Raw genomic sequence first — 16,492 nt, forward strand, 5'->3', positions numbered from 1 at the left:
TAACATGTCACTCTAACATATTGGAAAAGAGGAGAAAATGGGATGTGAGTCCCACCTGGATTCATGGGCACAGTATCAGAAAGATTTCCAGTGCCTTTGCAGAGTGCTAGCCACACTTATTAAATACCTACCGCAGGTGCTGCCTCTTAAATGAGACGTCAAAGGCATCTATTAAGCCACACAGATGTAGCAACTGCAGTCTGCTGGTTGATTCTCATCTGGGGAGAACAGCCGACTGGGCAGTGATTGAATTGTCCAGCAGGGGGCTGGCATTCTCTGCGTATAAGTAGACCTGGTTCCTCTTCAGAGCCTCAGCTCAGCCGAGCTGCCGTTTGCTGGTGAAGCCGGTGACGTGCAAAGCATCCTGCCTATAGGATTTGAGGCTTTCTCAGTGCAGTTTTTTTCTACCCACTTTAAACCTTCAGATTCTAAATATCAGGAAAGACAGGAAATGCCGTGTGAAAAGAACAGGCCAAAAGTTCTTAGGAAACTGCAGCCAGGGAGACCCAGACTAGAATGGAGGTAGGAAGAGTTGCTACAGAGTGGGTTTCATTCTAAGCCCTTTGTTGGCTGAGTTTTTGTTGTTACCTTATTGAATTTAGAGATGTACTGCATTGGTCACGTGAAGGCCAGAGCAGCACCAGCATCAAAATAGTGACAGTTTTGAATGCACAATATATACGTACGCAGAGTATTTTTATTGAAGAAGATAAAGAGCCCAGCACAGACTTTATTCTCATCTTCACCCAACTGCAAAATCAAAAGTTAAGAAACAGCATCTAAGGGCACTTTTTAGGTGGGAAGGAATCCAGAGGATGGCTCTAAATGATTGTTTGCCTCTGAACTTGGAAGTGGACCATTTTGTACACTGCAACGTCTCCAATCACAGTGTGGATCTCCCCACGAACGACGACTGGTTCCACCCAGGGATCCTCTATGTCATCCCTGCAATTTATGGGGTCATCATTCTGATAGGCCTCATTGGCAACATCACCCTGATCAAGATCTTCTGTACCGTGAAGTCCATGCGAAATGTGCCGAATCTGTTCATCTCCAGTCTGGCTTTGGGAGACTTGCTCCTCCTGGTAACGTGTGCTCCCGTGGATGCCAGCAGGTACCTGGCAGACAGATGGCTGTTTGGCAGGATTGGCTGCAAACTGATCCCCTTTATACAGCTTACCTCGGTGGGGGTGTCTGTCTTCACACTCACAGCTCTCTCGGCAGACAGGTAAGTACCGGAGGAAAGTTACATTCTCTCTGAGGGTGGTCAGTGCCTCTGTAAATGAGCTATCATGTTGGGACAGACAGAACTGTTTGCACAAAGGGAAGTTTTACTCAAACTCAGATTCCCTTCCGGGCGTGTTTTTGTTCTGGGGATTGCTTCTTGAGTTTGACACATTGGTTTAAAAAAGAGAAGTAGTGGATGGCGGGGATGAAAGGGGACAAATGAGCAAAAACATCTCCTCACATAAGATTGAGGTGCATTTCCTGGAGACGAATCCATTTGACATTGCTTTTTCCTAACTTCTCCCTCCCTGCCAAGTTAATTGATTGATGAGAAAACAAAATCACACCTAATGGAGTTTAAATCTCAGGCAAATGTTTCGTAGAAGCAATTCAGAGTCTTCAGAGATCACCACGAGGAGAAAATAAGCAACATTTCCTTGAAATTCATTTTCCTCAGACAGCTTAACTTCTCTCACAGCTGATTTTGTATGTGGCTTTCCGTCACTGAATAGTTTGTGAGCTGTTTTTTCCGAGGATCTCTTAAGTGAAATCGAGCATTATTTGGATTTTTTCCCCTCGGGAAAGCTCCATTCAAAGTTGATTTCTAATTTGAATATCTTTATTGATGTACCTCCATAGCCAGTGCCTTTGAGGTTTTGTCGAGGGGGAGTCCGGTACAATGTTTGATTCCAGGAAATATACATATTTGTGAACTGCATGTCTTAAGTAAACATGATGCTTTAAAATTCAGATTTATTCACTCTTAAAAATTCACATTCATTCTTTGAATATTTCTGAAGCGTCTATCATGTAAAAACTACTTGCTTGAATTAACCAGTCAGGAAATAGCTGCAGGTTGTTCACACAAATTGCTGAACGTATCTTATGTACTTCTGAGCTCTAGAAGTTGGACACAATAATGAATAGATTCCAGATACATCAGAGACAATATGGTCAAATTAAGAAAAACTGGTACAATGAACCAGAGACTGTAAATTTTTATTTTAAAATCAACTGTATGTTATGATGTTAAAGATAAAGGATTTGAGAGCGTAGCCCGGGAGAGGCATAGAAGCGGCTCTTGAAAGTTTATACTCTGAAGAAAATGTGCCACATTTTAACACATATCGTGCTGGATTCTCCTTTTGTAGAGGAACAGACGGTCCCTAGGTGACCCGGCTTTGTCGAGTAATGGACAAATAAAGATAGTGTTATCAGTGTTTGTAGACATGTTATACTTAGCTGCCTAAAGTACACTGCTCGACACACACGACAACTTCAAAGATTGAAAAAGAGTAGCCCAGAAACTAGGTTTGCACATCGCACCAGCTGGACAGGGCTTCTCCACCCCTCCCCCCCGCCCCGACTCAGCTCCAGCTTGCTCTAACCTTGACCATTTGCCCGCCAGGCACTACTGACCACAGGCAGTTTCACGTGTTGATTCAGGGCAGGCAAACTTTGGAGCAGGCAGGCAGATGTGTGGCTCGTTACTACTGGCCAAGGGCACTTCAGGATGAGGGTCATTTTCTTGATGGGAAGATGAGATTTTGGTCTCCAGGTTGGTGAGTGCAGTGGTACAGATGGCGTTTACTGTCTTCTTGGGGAGGGGAGGGGAGGGAAGGGGGCAGAGAGGAGAGTGAGGGTGTGCAATGTAAAGATGCAGCTGCAGGGAACTGTTCTCTGGAGTTTCAAAGCAGACCAAATTCACCATCAGCAGAAAGGCTCTTTCAAGAGCCAGGTTGCACCCTGTGGCAGTTCTAGTGTTTTCTCGGTAAGTTTATAGTTACTGCGTGTCCTTCCCAAGTTCGGAAATTACTGTCAGCTTTCATATAACTAACTTTGCGTGTTTTGCTAAGGCTTAAAAAAGCTGGTGGATCACCTGAATCATAGGCAGTGCATCTAACCAATTTCAACAAGAATAGATATTGAGCTAGTTAAATAATATAAGCCTGTACTTATCTCTTTATTTCATTTTTAAGAGCTATTGGAGTCTTATAACAACCTCATGAGGTTGGCAGGACAAATATATATGTAAATATCCACACACGCACAATATCTATATTTCTTCTTCTCAACAAGGTATAATCTATCAACAGTAAACTGAACAAGGGTACAGTTCAATATATTTTTACATATTTCTATGTAACAACATGACCACCACCCAGATGGAGGTGTGGAATGGTCCTAGCACCCCAGGAGTTTCTTTTATGCCCCTTTCCAGTTAATACAGAGCCCCATAGAGAGGCAATCACTAGCCTGAATTCAATTACTGTAGATTATTTTTGCCAGTTCTTTAATCTCATAAATGAAATCATGCTTGTTATGCTCATCATTATGTCTGTGACAATCATCCATGTTGGTGCACATAGCAATGGTTTGTTCTTTTTAATTGCTGTGTAGTATTCCATTATATGAATATGCCTCAGTTTATTTATCCCTTCTAATACTGATGGACATTGGGTTGTTTCCAGCTTGGGGTTGATAATAACCCACTCTGAATATTCTTATTTATGCCTTTTGGGGAACATAAGTGTTTATTTCTCTTAGGTATATGCCTGGGAGTAGAATTGCTGGGTCATGGGGAGCATATGTTTAGTGAATATTATCAAAGAGTTTTCCAAAGTAGTCGTCTGTATTCGATAGATTGGTAAAAGGGTGAACCAGAAGACCCTCCAAGCTGGATGGTCATTGCAATCATTGGGGAGCTTTAAAAATATACCGATTCCTAGCTCCCATCCGAAATCCACTGACTCAGAGTTTCTGGGGTGTGAACCAGTGTAGCGATAATCATCCAGCCTGCCCCCTGTAGGTTGGCCAGCAATGCCAGTACTCATTCCCAGCCTCCCTTCTGCAGTTCTCCCCTTCCCCAGGTGAACTTGAGTCTTTGTTAATATGAAAAGAATAGCATTTTCTAGAAAAGTTTATACTGCTGCCACCAAGAGGAGACTGCAAGGCAGTCCCAGAATCCAGAATTCTGGGTTTGACACAGCTGACTGATTACAGATTTGCGTTCAAGCCCCTTCACTATTGGTCCCCACCATCCGTCTCCTTCTGTGCTTTCTTCCCTTCACAGACACGATGATGTCCTCATAACACAGTGGTTACACTGACGAGTTCCTGACTCTGCTTCCTTGCTTATGCTGTGTCCCACCCACTCTCCAGAATGCTTTCTGCTTTCCTAACTAGAAGACTTTACTCCCCATCCCATGGAATGTATGGGCTTGGAATAGGACATTTTAGGCTTTTTTCTGCCACTACTACCCACATAAGGAAGTTGGACCAAGTCACTTAACTCTCTGACCTTAGTCGAATCATCTGTAAGATAATAGAATTGAGCTAGATTATTTCTAAGGTCCCTTCAAATTTTAAAATCTTCTGATTTTTAATTGTCATCTTGCCTATCATTCAGAATCTGGCTTAAGCCTCCTCTTTAAAGCCCTAATTTGGACCATTCTAGCCCAAATTTCCAGCCTTCTTCTAAACATGAGGCTTATTATCTGAGACATGAATTATCTTGCGACATCTTTCATCTTGTTGTTTTGAAGTATTTTACTCATCAGTCTTTTTTTAGCCTCTCCTGTATCCATTGTTTTAACTTTTCAAGTAGATAAAAATGGTGAGAGTGGAGATTTTTTATATTTTCCACAGTGCCTCACATGGTTCCTTGTACCAAATGGGTGATCAATAAATATTGATTAATTAAAATTATGGTTAATTAATGCATACTTTTCTTCTCCTTATTATTCTTCCCCCTTTTCGAAATTTATCTGAAAGCATAGTTTTAAAAATATATCACACAGTCACCTGCTTCTTATCTGTTTCTCTTTATTAAGCTCTCATATTTGGGTAAATGAGAGAAAAGCTATTCTTTTTGAGCCAATAAATAGATTTGTGGGAATAAATAGATGAGTGGATGGATGGATAGATGGAAAGGTGGGTGAGTGGATGAGAAGATGGATGGATGGATGGATAGGTGGATGGTTCGATGGATGGATGGATAGATGATTGGATAGATAAGTAATAGTTGAATGGATGGATAGATGATTGGATAGGTAGATAAATAGTTGGATGGATGGATATGTTTTTTTACATACTGGTCTTTCCTACTAGAAGCCCATCTCTGTACTAGGTGCCTCAGTATTATGTAAATGGAACTTAAGGCCTGAATTGGACCCTCAACAGAAAAAGCATGAGGAGAGTTTGCTTTTTCTTTTCCAGTAAGCATAAAGTTTAAAGCTGGATTTAATGTTGACAGCATGCAATCCCCAAGTTATATTGTGCCTGCTTCGGTATTGTTATTCAGTGCTTTTCCTGCTAGGATGGAGCTGGCAGAATGAATCCTAAGGACAGATGTCTACAGCAGTTCCACTGCACCATGATCCTTCTTCTATTCCATGGAAAAAACTCTTCATAAGTTTCCTCCTCTCTTGCGATTTGGAATACATAAAGAAACAGGAAATTTTTACCTTTAAGCAAACTTCTTGAAGTACAGATTTTTAAAATTAATTGCAAGGAATTTATGAGATAATGTAGTATTCAGCCTTTCCTGACATCTAGAGCTGCATTGTCCAACTTGGTAGCCACTAACTACATGTGGTTATTTAAATTTATATAAAACTAAAAATTCACTTCCCTAGTCACACCAGCCTCACGTCAAGTGCTCAATAGCTGTGACTTTACTGGACAGCGCAGATAGAGAACATTTCCTTCACTGCAGAAAGTTCTAGTCTACAGTGCAGAAGAGAGTTTGCCCTTTGCCTTGGGGTCCAAATCTCTTTCCCAAGATCTGTGTTAGCTGCTCTCTCTCATTGAGGGTATCAGGATTCCTCAGAAAGGCAAATAGCAAATGCCTCCCAGCTGCATGGGCTCTTCTTGTCTGTAAAATATCTTCTACTGGAAGATACCCAAAAATGAAGAGGGAAGAAACCAGGCAGCCCAATACAATCACCAGTCATGGGTTTGGGAAATTTAGGCATTGGGGAATTTAGGAATTGGTGAGGTTTTGAGACCTTCTGAAGAATTCATGTGGGGTTCACTCTCCAGGTCTGCATTATGAACTTCTGTCTGATCCCTCCATTCTCTTTTGCCAGGCTCTCTTCCATCTGCCAGTCTATCTACCTTTCTATCCCAAGACTTGCCAGAATAATCACTGCTCCAACTAAACTCTTCTCATTGTTTCCCACACGTGCCACCTGACTACTCTCTCTCACTTCAGTTCCCCCTCCCTAATGGCTGGGCTCTATTCCCTCGATCTATCCAAATCCTATCAGTCCTTCAAGGCACAGTTCAAGTCCCTTCTCCTCTATGAAGCATTCCCTGATCTTTTGCTTTCACTGATTTTTTCCCCTTCCCAAGATGTTTTTGCCTCTATTGTTCATTAAATACTGAATCTATCCTAGCTTGTATTTCTAGGTCCTTTTTATACATGTGGTTTCTACTTCCCTGATCATAGCTCTGTGGGGTCTGTGCTGTCTACAACACCCAGACCCATCTTACATCTAGTAAGAGGACAAGAACTATAGCTTGGTTGGTGTTGGAGCAATGACAAAATGATAACATCCAGCAGGTACAAATAGAAGTCGTCTTAAAGTTCAAAGTTGTTTGACACAGAGACCAAAAGATGGAATTTGGCCTTGTCACAACAAATTCAGAGTGGCATCAGACTAGAACCTTACTCTCCTCATTCCTCGTCCCAATTTCTTCAGGGGAACAGGAAACTTTTCTTCAGAAACCATCAAAACACAGAGTCTGATTCCATTTTCCTTCTCTGGACAGTGGGAGCTACTGATCCCAAACCCTACAGTTCTGAGGGAAGATACCCTGAGTGACTCCAAGGTGGTCCCCTTCTAAGGGGATCACCTTAGTAATTCCAAAGGATCCTCTACTGTTGTAGAGACCCGGCTTCACTGATTCCAAGGAGATTGGCCCTTTCTCATAAGAGAAGACAATTTGATTTCTTGTAAAGCATCTTTCCCAGAAAGTCCCTCTGTTAGAAGATTTTACATGAGCCACCAGTCCATAACGTCTCTATAGTATGATTTTTCTGAAGCACATGCTGCCTCTCTGGAAGGGAACTCAACTCATGTCTCGCCACAGTGATGGATCGTCACAGCTGCTGGCAGACTCTAAGAGTGCTCAGAGGGCAGGGCAATGGAAGTGGGGTTTCCCAGCAAGGCTCTTTCAATTGGAGTGCTGTGGAGAGAAGGGCAGCAAAGAACTTTGACCTTGTCTCTCATACACTATCTTTTAATGTGTTAGACTTTCATGTGATTAATTATCATTTCTGGCAACCTAATGTGCATGGAAGCAAAAAATAGCACAAACTTGATCATGAAACATAGAGCATAGCCTGAAAGGGCTCCCCGGTGAGGTTTTTTTGAATGGTGTGTGTCAATAACATCCTTTGAAAATAGACTAAATTTGCGTTCTTGCACTTGTAAATCCTCCTGGTGTATGGGGTTTGCATCAATTCTCTCTTAATTAAAACACAGGTTTTGCAGAATAAAAAAATTTTTTTTCCACTCCTCTTTTTCTACCTCCCAGTAATAGAACAAAGTATTTTGTTTATTACAGTCAACTTTGAAATTTTGGTGATTAGTATCTGATATTTGCTGCTACTTAAAATGGCTTGATTTGCCTCGGAAACTCTAAGAGGCTACTGGTTCATTTTACCCATTAATATCACCTTCTGTAGGAGGCCTTCATTGCCCACTGAATCTAAAGGAATGACCAACACTATTCCATCATCTAGTTTCTTTTTTCAGGTTGATCGAAGTATAATTTACATTCAGTAAATTTTTAGGTGTACACTTCTATGAATTTTGACAAACTTATATAATCCTATAATCACCACCACCACAATCAAGATATAGAACATTTCTATCATCCCCCAACTTCGCTTATGTCCCTGTTTTTTTATCCCCTTCTTCCATCCCCAGCTCCTGGCAACCACTGATCTTTTCCAGAAGATCATATGAATGACATCATACAGTATATGGTTATTTGAGTTTGGCATCTTTCAACTCAGGTTGTTGCATGTATCAGTAGACCGTTCCTTTTTGTTGCTGAGTGGTATTCTCTTGCGTGGATATACCACAATTTGTTTATCCATTCTTTGGTTAATGGGTATCAGGGTTATTTTCAGTTTTGGGTGATTATGAATAAAACTGTCATAAACATTCACATACAGTTTTTGTATGGATGTATGTCTTCAAATCTCTTTGAATCTTTGGTAAATATCACCCAGTATTGTTTTCTTGAGAATTATTTTGTTCATTTGTTTGTTTACTTGTTTACTGTCTGTCTTCCACCACTAGAATATAAGCCCCCAAAAAATGGAGGCTATCTCATTCATTAGCATATTCTCTGACACTAGAACAGTTCCTAAACTGTAGCAAGTGCTTGACGAGAGTTTGTTGAATACGAATGGATGGATGCATGAAGGAAGGAATAAAAGAATGTATGAATTCTGGTGGGTCCTACTGAGTGAACCTGGAATAGTGGATTCTGGTCTGTGAATCATGTTCATTTCCTTTGATGTTAACAGAGTGATGGTCCCAACCCTAGATGACAAGGCCTTTTCTAGGTTTTATGTGGACTGTTTGGAGGAAAAACCAATAAAATTGTGAATACAAAGTTAGGTAGAGACGTGAATGTTTTAAAATATTTAGAATTCACATATTAGATTTAGAAATCACAGTAAGTTACAATTTAAATAAGTTGATAAATTCCATGAACATCACAAAATCCAGAAAAATAACATAATATCAATGAATTAACTGCCTGACACGTCTATCATACTCATTTTCTTAAATATTTTGGCTTCATCCTCATTTGTCTCCTCTTAAAATTACAATAGTTTGGTGATACCCTTTTCTATAGAGAAATTAGATAAGTCAATCTTCTAGCATGGTTGATTAAAATTGGTCTATTAATGAGAAGTTAGAAAAGTTTCTTTTATAACTCGTTATTGGTAATGTCATATAAATGTTTAGGATTATTTGAGAAAGCTACTCTCAAGTTTCTTTCCTATATGGATGTAAAATTTCACAGCATTTCAAGTTTTCTTATGCGTTGAGTGATCTTAAATACTCATTTAACTGATGACACCTGTAAACCTATTTGCCATGAATGTCTTCACGTTATGAGTTTTAAGTTGTCTTCATCAATGTTGGTACTTTGTGGGTATGCATAACACGAGTGACCTTGCACAAATGTATTTGCTATTTGTAATTTGACTACGGGTTTCTGCCCTATAAACACAGACACTACGATAAACTCGATTTTGCTGGTATATTTGGATTTAAATTGCCATCTTATTATTCTGTTTTCATTGGTCTCACCTGTTTCATAATCCTTTTTCCCTCCCTTCTTGCCTTCTTTTAAGTTAATTAAATATTTTAATTATTCTATTCCCCTCACTCCATGAATTTGTTAATTATACAAGCTGTTCTTAATATTCTTTTCAGGGCTACCCTAGAGTTTACAACATGTATCCTTGACTTATTGGAATTTACTATAAATTGGAACTTTCCCATTTCTCAGACAATGCAACGATAATAGGACATTTTAGCTTCATTTTCATTCCATTTTGCCTTTTTTTTTTGGATATTGTTATTCTGTATTTTAATTCTCTCTATGTTTTAAAATCCACAGGACATTATATTTATTGTTTTTACATACTTTATATTAGCTCACATATTTACCTTTAGATTTAGGTTGATTCCTGTATTGACCTTGTCTGTTGCTCTCCACTCCTTCCTGCATTTTCATCCTGTGACTTCTATCTGACATCATTTTACTTCTGCCCACAGAATGCCCTTCAGTATTTCATTTAGTGTAAGTCTAATGGGGATACATTTTCTGTTTTTGTTTGTCTGAAAATGTCTTTATTTCATGTAATTTGGGGGAGGATATTTTCACTGAGCATAGCATTGTAGGCTGGCAGTTCTTCTCTTTCACAATTTGAGGTTGCCATTCATTGTCTTCTAACTTCTGCTGTGAAGTCAGATGTTATTTTTATTGTTGCTCCTTAAAATTACTGATTTTTTTTCTCTTTGACTGATTTTAAGATTTTTCTCTTTATCTTTGGTTTTCAGCAGCATTACTATCATGCACTTGGTTGTGGTTTTCTTTGTATCTTTTCTGCTTGAGATTCATAGCTTTTCTTGAATCTGTGCTTTGAAGATTTTAGCCAGTTTTGGAAAGTTCTCAACCATTGCAACTTCAAATATTGCTTCTCTCCTATTATCTTTTTCCTCTCCTCCTTTATTCTGTTTACATATAAATAGAACAACTACAGGTTAACTTTAAGCTTTTAAGGACTTTTCCCTCTTTGGTTGTTTTTGCTTTTATTGAAGCAGGAAATTTCATACTAGGGTCAGGCACCTCTGCTACTGAGAACTACTTTTAACACAATTTCATTTCACCCTGTCTCATAAATTTCTTATTCCCTTTTCTGTATGTTCCATCCTTTTTTCTCATCGTACATCAGTCTGGCCATTTTCAGCTTACTAATCCTCTCTTCAGCTGTGTCTATTCTGCTTCTGAAGCTTCCATCTAATTAATTTCGGTTATAGTATATTGTAATTCTAGAATTTCCATTTGGTTCTATCTTGTCATCTAATTTCTTGAATTAGTCCCAATATATTGTAAAATCTCTCTCTGGTAACTCTAACATGTGGAACCTCTATAATTCTGTTTCTATTATGTATTTTCTTCTCTTGTTTTTTGGCCATTTTATTTTGTCTCCTGGTATATGAGGCAATTTTTGTTTGACTACCTGGTCTTGTAAATGATGAGCTGTAAATAATTTGAGGCTCTGGATGGTATTAAGTATCTTCCAGAAAAGATTGGCTTTTGCTTCTTGCAGGCAGTTAGGAAGTGGCAGTATATCTGACCTAATCAGGGAGTGAGCAGATTAGAGGCCAGGCTTTGGTCTTTGTGAGAACTGGTCTGTTTCTGGTTCACCCCTAATACTAGGGTGTACCCCTTTGGGCATCTCAACTGAAAGCTGAAGGTGTTTACCTGGGCTCCTCTCTTTGGTGGACCCTGAACTCCATTTATTGTTTCTCTTAATCCTGTTGACACAAATAATCAATAATCAATCTATAAATCAAAATTGGGATGAGTTTATTCTATGAGCTAGTCTGAGAACTATAGCTGGGGAAGATGACCTTCACCAGGGAAGGAAGCACTCCAAAGAAGTGAGGTGTAGAGTGTGGTTATCTACTATCTTGGAACAAGGAACATATGTCAAATATGACAGGAATATCTCTTTTTACTACAGTCACAAGCTGTTTTGCGAGCACAGTAGGTCAGTGGTTACCAGATGATCACAGCAGGTCAATGGGCGGCAGGTCAGTGGTCATAAGATGTACATAATAGGTCAGGTTGATCCTTAGTTTCTGGGAAGAAATGCTATTTTTGAAGAAATTTTGATATGGGAGGGAGGCACACATATCTATGTTTAAAGCCAGTATTCTTTGCTTTGGGACAGTGTACATGTTTAAAGCAAATGTACAATTGCATGTTCAACAGGTCCTGTCAGGCCTTTCTGGAAAAACAAGGTCAGGCCGAATCAGTTTTAAACCAAATGGCTTCCTCATATACCTCAATATATTAACTTTTCTTAGTGTTTTTCATTTATTCGTCAATCCTCTGCTCAGCTCAGTTTCTCTGCTGTTGCTTGAAATTTGGTAAATGCCTTAAAGGGAAAATGATGCTGAATAACAACTTCATCTCTTTGCACTTCCCTTCTCTCCAGGATTTTGGCCCCTTGAATCCTTACTGCCTTAGTATTTCTCTGATGTTTTCAAAGAGATTTTCCAGCTTTTCATTTCAGGAGAGCTGGTCAGCAACGAGCTAGTCTGCCATTATCAGAAGTGGAAAATCCTATACCACCTCTCTTAAAGACCTGATCAGCTACCTCAAAGCTACCCACATCCCAGTTCCTCTAAGAGGAGTACAGAACTATCTAGTCAGACCTGTGGGATCAGCATTCAGAGCCTCAAATTATCTCAGCAATTTACATTCAGAGAAGGGAGCTCTGGCTAACCTCAAAGTGAGTAAGTCAGGAATCTCAGCCGAGGCCTGCAGCGGTGGACCCGGCCAAGAACTGTAGGTACATCAAAGCCTCTGGGATCTTTCAACTAGGCCAGGACTCTTAGCCCCAATAAGCAGGAGCTAGAGCCAACAGTCAGTTATGCAGTGATTGATAACAGCTGAAATTTCGTGAGCAGGAAAGAGCCAAAATGTTCCTAAGGTATATTTCTTTAAACGTCACTTCTTTATTGCTGTCTCTTTTTTTGCAATGTGCTCAGACCAATTGGCCAGTGGTAATAGCTAAAGGTTACATAGGAAAGAAATAAGGGGAAAATGTGAAATGCAGCCACATAAAGAAATTTATTTCCAGTGTGAGAAGAATTTACTGTGACAAAAATATGTCCATGTGACTCACTTATTTCTTCATGCTGTCTACATATAAGTGGAATAAGTACAGTTAAATTCTAAACTTTTCAGGGTTTCTTTTTTCCTTTTGGTGGTTGTTGTTTTTATTGCCAGGCAATTTCATACCAGGGTCAGGCCTCTGTTATGAGAAATACTTTAAACACAATTTAAAAACAATGTAAAATTATGTAAAAACAAAATTACAGGAGTTTCTCCCTGAGAACATATGAGAGATGCTTATTTCTCTTTAAATAAATGATGACCAAAACAGAATTTTAAGAATTTCATTATTATCTTTTCTTTTCCCCTTCCACTTTAAAGGATTGGAAACATCAGAGAAGAGCAGAAAAATCAGAATTTGGCATCTTTTCTTTCCTAGATTGTAAACAGAGGTGAAATTGAAGGTTAAAATGATGGCTTAAGGAATACATGTACTACAGGATGAAGATAAGTGTAGTAAATATTTAGCTTTAAGCATTCTTTATTTATGCTTTAAAAGGTCCTGTGAATCTGAAGTGCTCTAGTCAAATGAAACGGACTGGGAAATTCAGGGACCTGGTTCTAGTCTTGGTTCTCAGCTAACGAGCTGTGGCACCAGTTTCTGTTTCAAATTAAGGAAATGGGGCTTGATGACTTCGAAGTTTTATACTCCATAGTTACATATAAAGCAGGTTTGTAATTAAACATGTACCCGTATGTCTGTACCATGATGACAGCTCTTCATATGCTGACCTAGCATCTTCTATTCTAAGAGGGCTTCACAAACGGGAAGATACGTATGTATTATTCGATTGTTCTTTAAAGGTTTTACCTTTATATTTTTCTTCCCCAACCAGATTTTATATTTCGCTTCCCCAACCAGATTTTAAATCCTTAGTGGCCAGGGACTTCTATATCCATAATGCCAAGCAGAGCCTGAGATACTAAATTAGTACTTAAATGTGCTGATAAATTGACTATGCATCCTGACCAATGAGTGTTGAATACTGGAGGACCAGCCGCAGAGGTCAGTGGCCTATTGTCTTCATTACCGCAAATTAGTAAGCCTAACTGGCAGCACTGAGTGAAATGGAAGACGAGCTTTCCTCCATTTAAAGAAGGACCCAGCAGCTTTGGTGTGGACAGGCAGGGAACAACAGGAACATTAGCCGTGTTCACACATTTAGTGCACATAGGCTAGGGACTGGTAAACTTTTTCTGTAAAGGGCCATATAGTAAATATTTTCAGCTTTGTGGGCCCAAAGGTTTCTGTTGCAACCACTCAGCTCTGCCATTATAGCCTGAAAGCAGCCATAGACATTATGTCAGCAAATGCGTGTGGCTGTGTTCCAGTAAAACCTTATTTATGGACACTGAAACTTGAATTTCGTATAATTTCCACATGTCATGAAATACTATTCTTCTTTTGATTTTTTTCCCAACCATTTAAAATGTAAAAACCATTCTTAGCTCACGGGCCATATGAAAAGAGGCAGAAGGCCAGGTTTGGCTAGTGGGCCTTAGTTTGCTGTCCCTGATATGGATGTGTGTGCACACTTGCTGAGGTGGTCATTTAGCAGTGTCCTATCTAAATGGAGTGGGACCTAGGGGAATCCATGAGCCCTGTCCATTTGGCCAGGACAGACTTCCGAAGGGATATAATAAATACAAATCCTACAGCTGTGTGATGCTTTAGGCTACAAGGCACTGTCATGTCATGCACATTAGCTTTTGGATCATCAAAAAATTGAGAGTCGATCTAATGTCTTTAAGCCATGTGTCTTTTCCAGTATGCTCTGGGTCCTCTGTGATACTAACAGTTGTTTAAATGAAGAAAATGAGAGAGTTTTAAACCAAGGCTTAGCCAGATTCCAGCTCCCTTGGGTGGTGAGCATGGGGGCAGAGCCCCCACGTAAAGGTGTGAAAATGTAAACAGACACTGGGCTTCTCACTGCCTCCTTCTAATGTTCACCCTCGTGCATGGTGCTGTCTCCTCTAAGGTCTTTTCATCATAGGTTGACGGAAGGAAGTCACCTTAAAATTCTTGAAAAGGGCAATTGTGCTCAGGGAGAATGATCTCCTCAGGACCCCCAGGGATTCTTCTGGGCTTGAAATGGTTAGAGAAATAGGAAGTGTTTGGGCCACAGGAGATGTCTTGGGAAAAGTCTAACAAGATGGTGTCCAGAGTGGTTTGGGAGAAGTGGGCTTGAGAGGAGTACTTGGCTAGGAGCGTGGCAGGGGAGGAATGGGTTATCTTGAGCATCTGGAACCCATTTCCTTATCTGAAAGTAAGGCATTACAGGCCAGACAGATTGGGTGCACAGTTCTAAATTTTTAGTTTTAATTATATATTTGTTCAATAGATAAAATAGGCATAAAATGAACAAGACGTAGACCTAATTCTTAATGAACTCATAATCCTGTGACCCAGGTTGCATGAGTCTTTCTAATTTCCAGGATAGAATGAGAGAAAATGTCACTGAATGTCCAGGGTTTATACTTCTTTTGACCTCTTTTGTACCTAGTACAGAGCCATGCAAAAGTAGGTGTTTAAGACCTGCTTTTGATTGTTAGATGTGCTAGTTTCGGTGGAGTGGGGGTGCTTTGCTTGTTTTAGGCGTGATGCGTTGCCCTGGAGCTAATCCTAGGAAGGATCTGTGAGAGCAAGGACGTTGCCCTCTAGTGACCACCTGTGCTCCTTGGAGCCAAATAGACATGGTGCCCATAGGGGCTAGCTGGCATCTGCAGAGCGCCACCTGCTGGCTAGAATGGTCACGAGCCTCTGTGTGAGACGCAAATACTTAGGCTACGGGATGATTTTTTTCTTCTTGTTTTATTTTTAGAATTCTCTACCGTCTATAAATCTTACAACGAGCTATTGGCACTTCTATATTAAATTTTCTTTAACTGGAAAAAGTCATTCAAATGAACTACCAGCCTCTAGACCACCTTCTTTGATGATGTCTTTGCTGACTCAGAGCAAACTTTTTCAACTGGTCCTTAAGATACCCCCAGAGTTGCATGGTGACAAACTTACAAACTCTTCTTCCCTCCTTTCCTCTTTCTTTTTTTTTTTTTTTTTGGTCTTTCTTTCTTTCTTAATTTTATTGTGATAAAATATACATAACATAAAGTTTACCACTTTAACCATTTTTAAATATACGGTTCAGTAACACTAAGTACATCCACATTGTTGTGCAACCATCACCACCATCCCTCTCCAGAATTTTTTCCTCTTCCCAAACTGAAAAAAGTCCAGACCCATTAAACAATAACGCTGTTCTTTCTTTCTTTCATTTTCTTTTTTCTGTCTTTCTTTTATTTATTAATTTTTTGAGGTTGCATTTAGCAGAGACCTATTCATCCCCTATTCATAATGGAGATAAATTCAAAGGCATTGAGTGTGAAAAGATGTCTGAGTTGGACCCTGGTTCTTTTAATTGTCAACTGTGTGACTTTGGGCAAGTCACTCTGCAGGCCTCAGTTTTCTGATCTGTAAAAAGGGGATGAGGGTCTCTACTTTTAATATATGATAAGACTGTTGTAATTTTTGTAATGATGAAATGAAATAGTGTATCGGCTTCTTTATGAAATGCTAGAATTCCTAGTCAAAAGCGTGAGTATACCATTAGCATGGTTGTTATTTCTGATCATAAAGGAGTGGGGAGGGTGTTGACAAAATCTCAACCAGTTGATGTTTTCTAGTGGACAGTCATTCCTTTTCAGGAAATGCAATAACAACCTCTCATTTAAATGAGGCTTCCTGGTTTTGAAAGTGTTTTTGAAACACTTCATTTAGGTCCTCCTCATAGCAAGTAAGGTCGATAGCGTTAGTTCC

At 39.6% G+C, this 16,492-nt stretch overlaps 1 protein-coding gene across 1 annotated transcript in view; it reads left to right on the forward strand.

Annotated features, from left to right (window-relative positions):
- The first annotated feature begins 308 nt into the window (after positions 1-308).
- The window catches only part of GRPR (gastrin releasing peptide receptor), a 37,578-nt gene continuing 21,394 nt past the window's right edge, over positions 309-16,492 (forward strand). Inside the window, exon 1 of the mRNA XM_008543522.2 lies at positions 309-1,228. Coding sequence (XP_008541744.1) covers positions 816-1,228 — 413 coding nt within the window. The 5' untranslated portion in view covers positions 309-815. The remainder of the gene's footprint in view (positions 1,229-16,492) is intronic.

Source organism: Equus przewalskii, chromosome X, assembly GCF_037783145.1.
Source record: "Equus przewalskii isolate Varuska chromosome X, EquPr2, whole genome shotgun sequence".
In the NCBI taxonomy this organism is placed as follows: domain Eukaryota; kingdom Metazoa; phylum Chordata; class Mammalia; order Perissodactyla; family Equidae; genus Equus; species Equus przewalskii.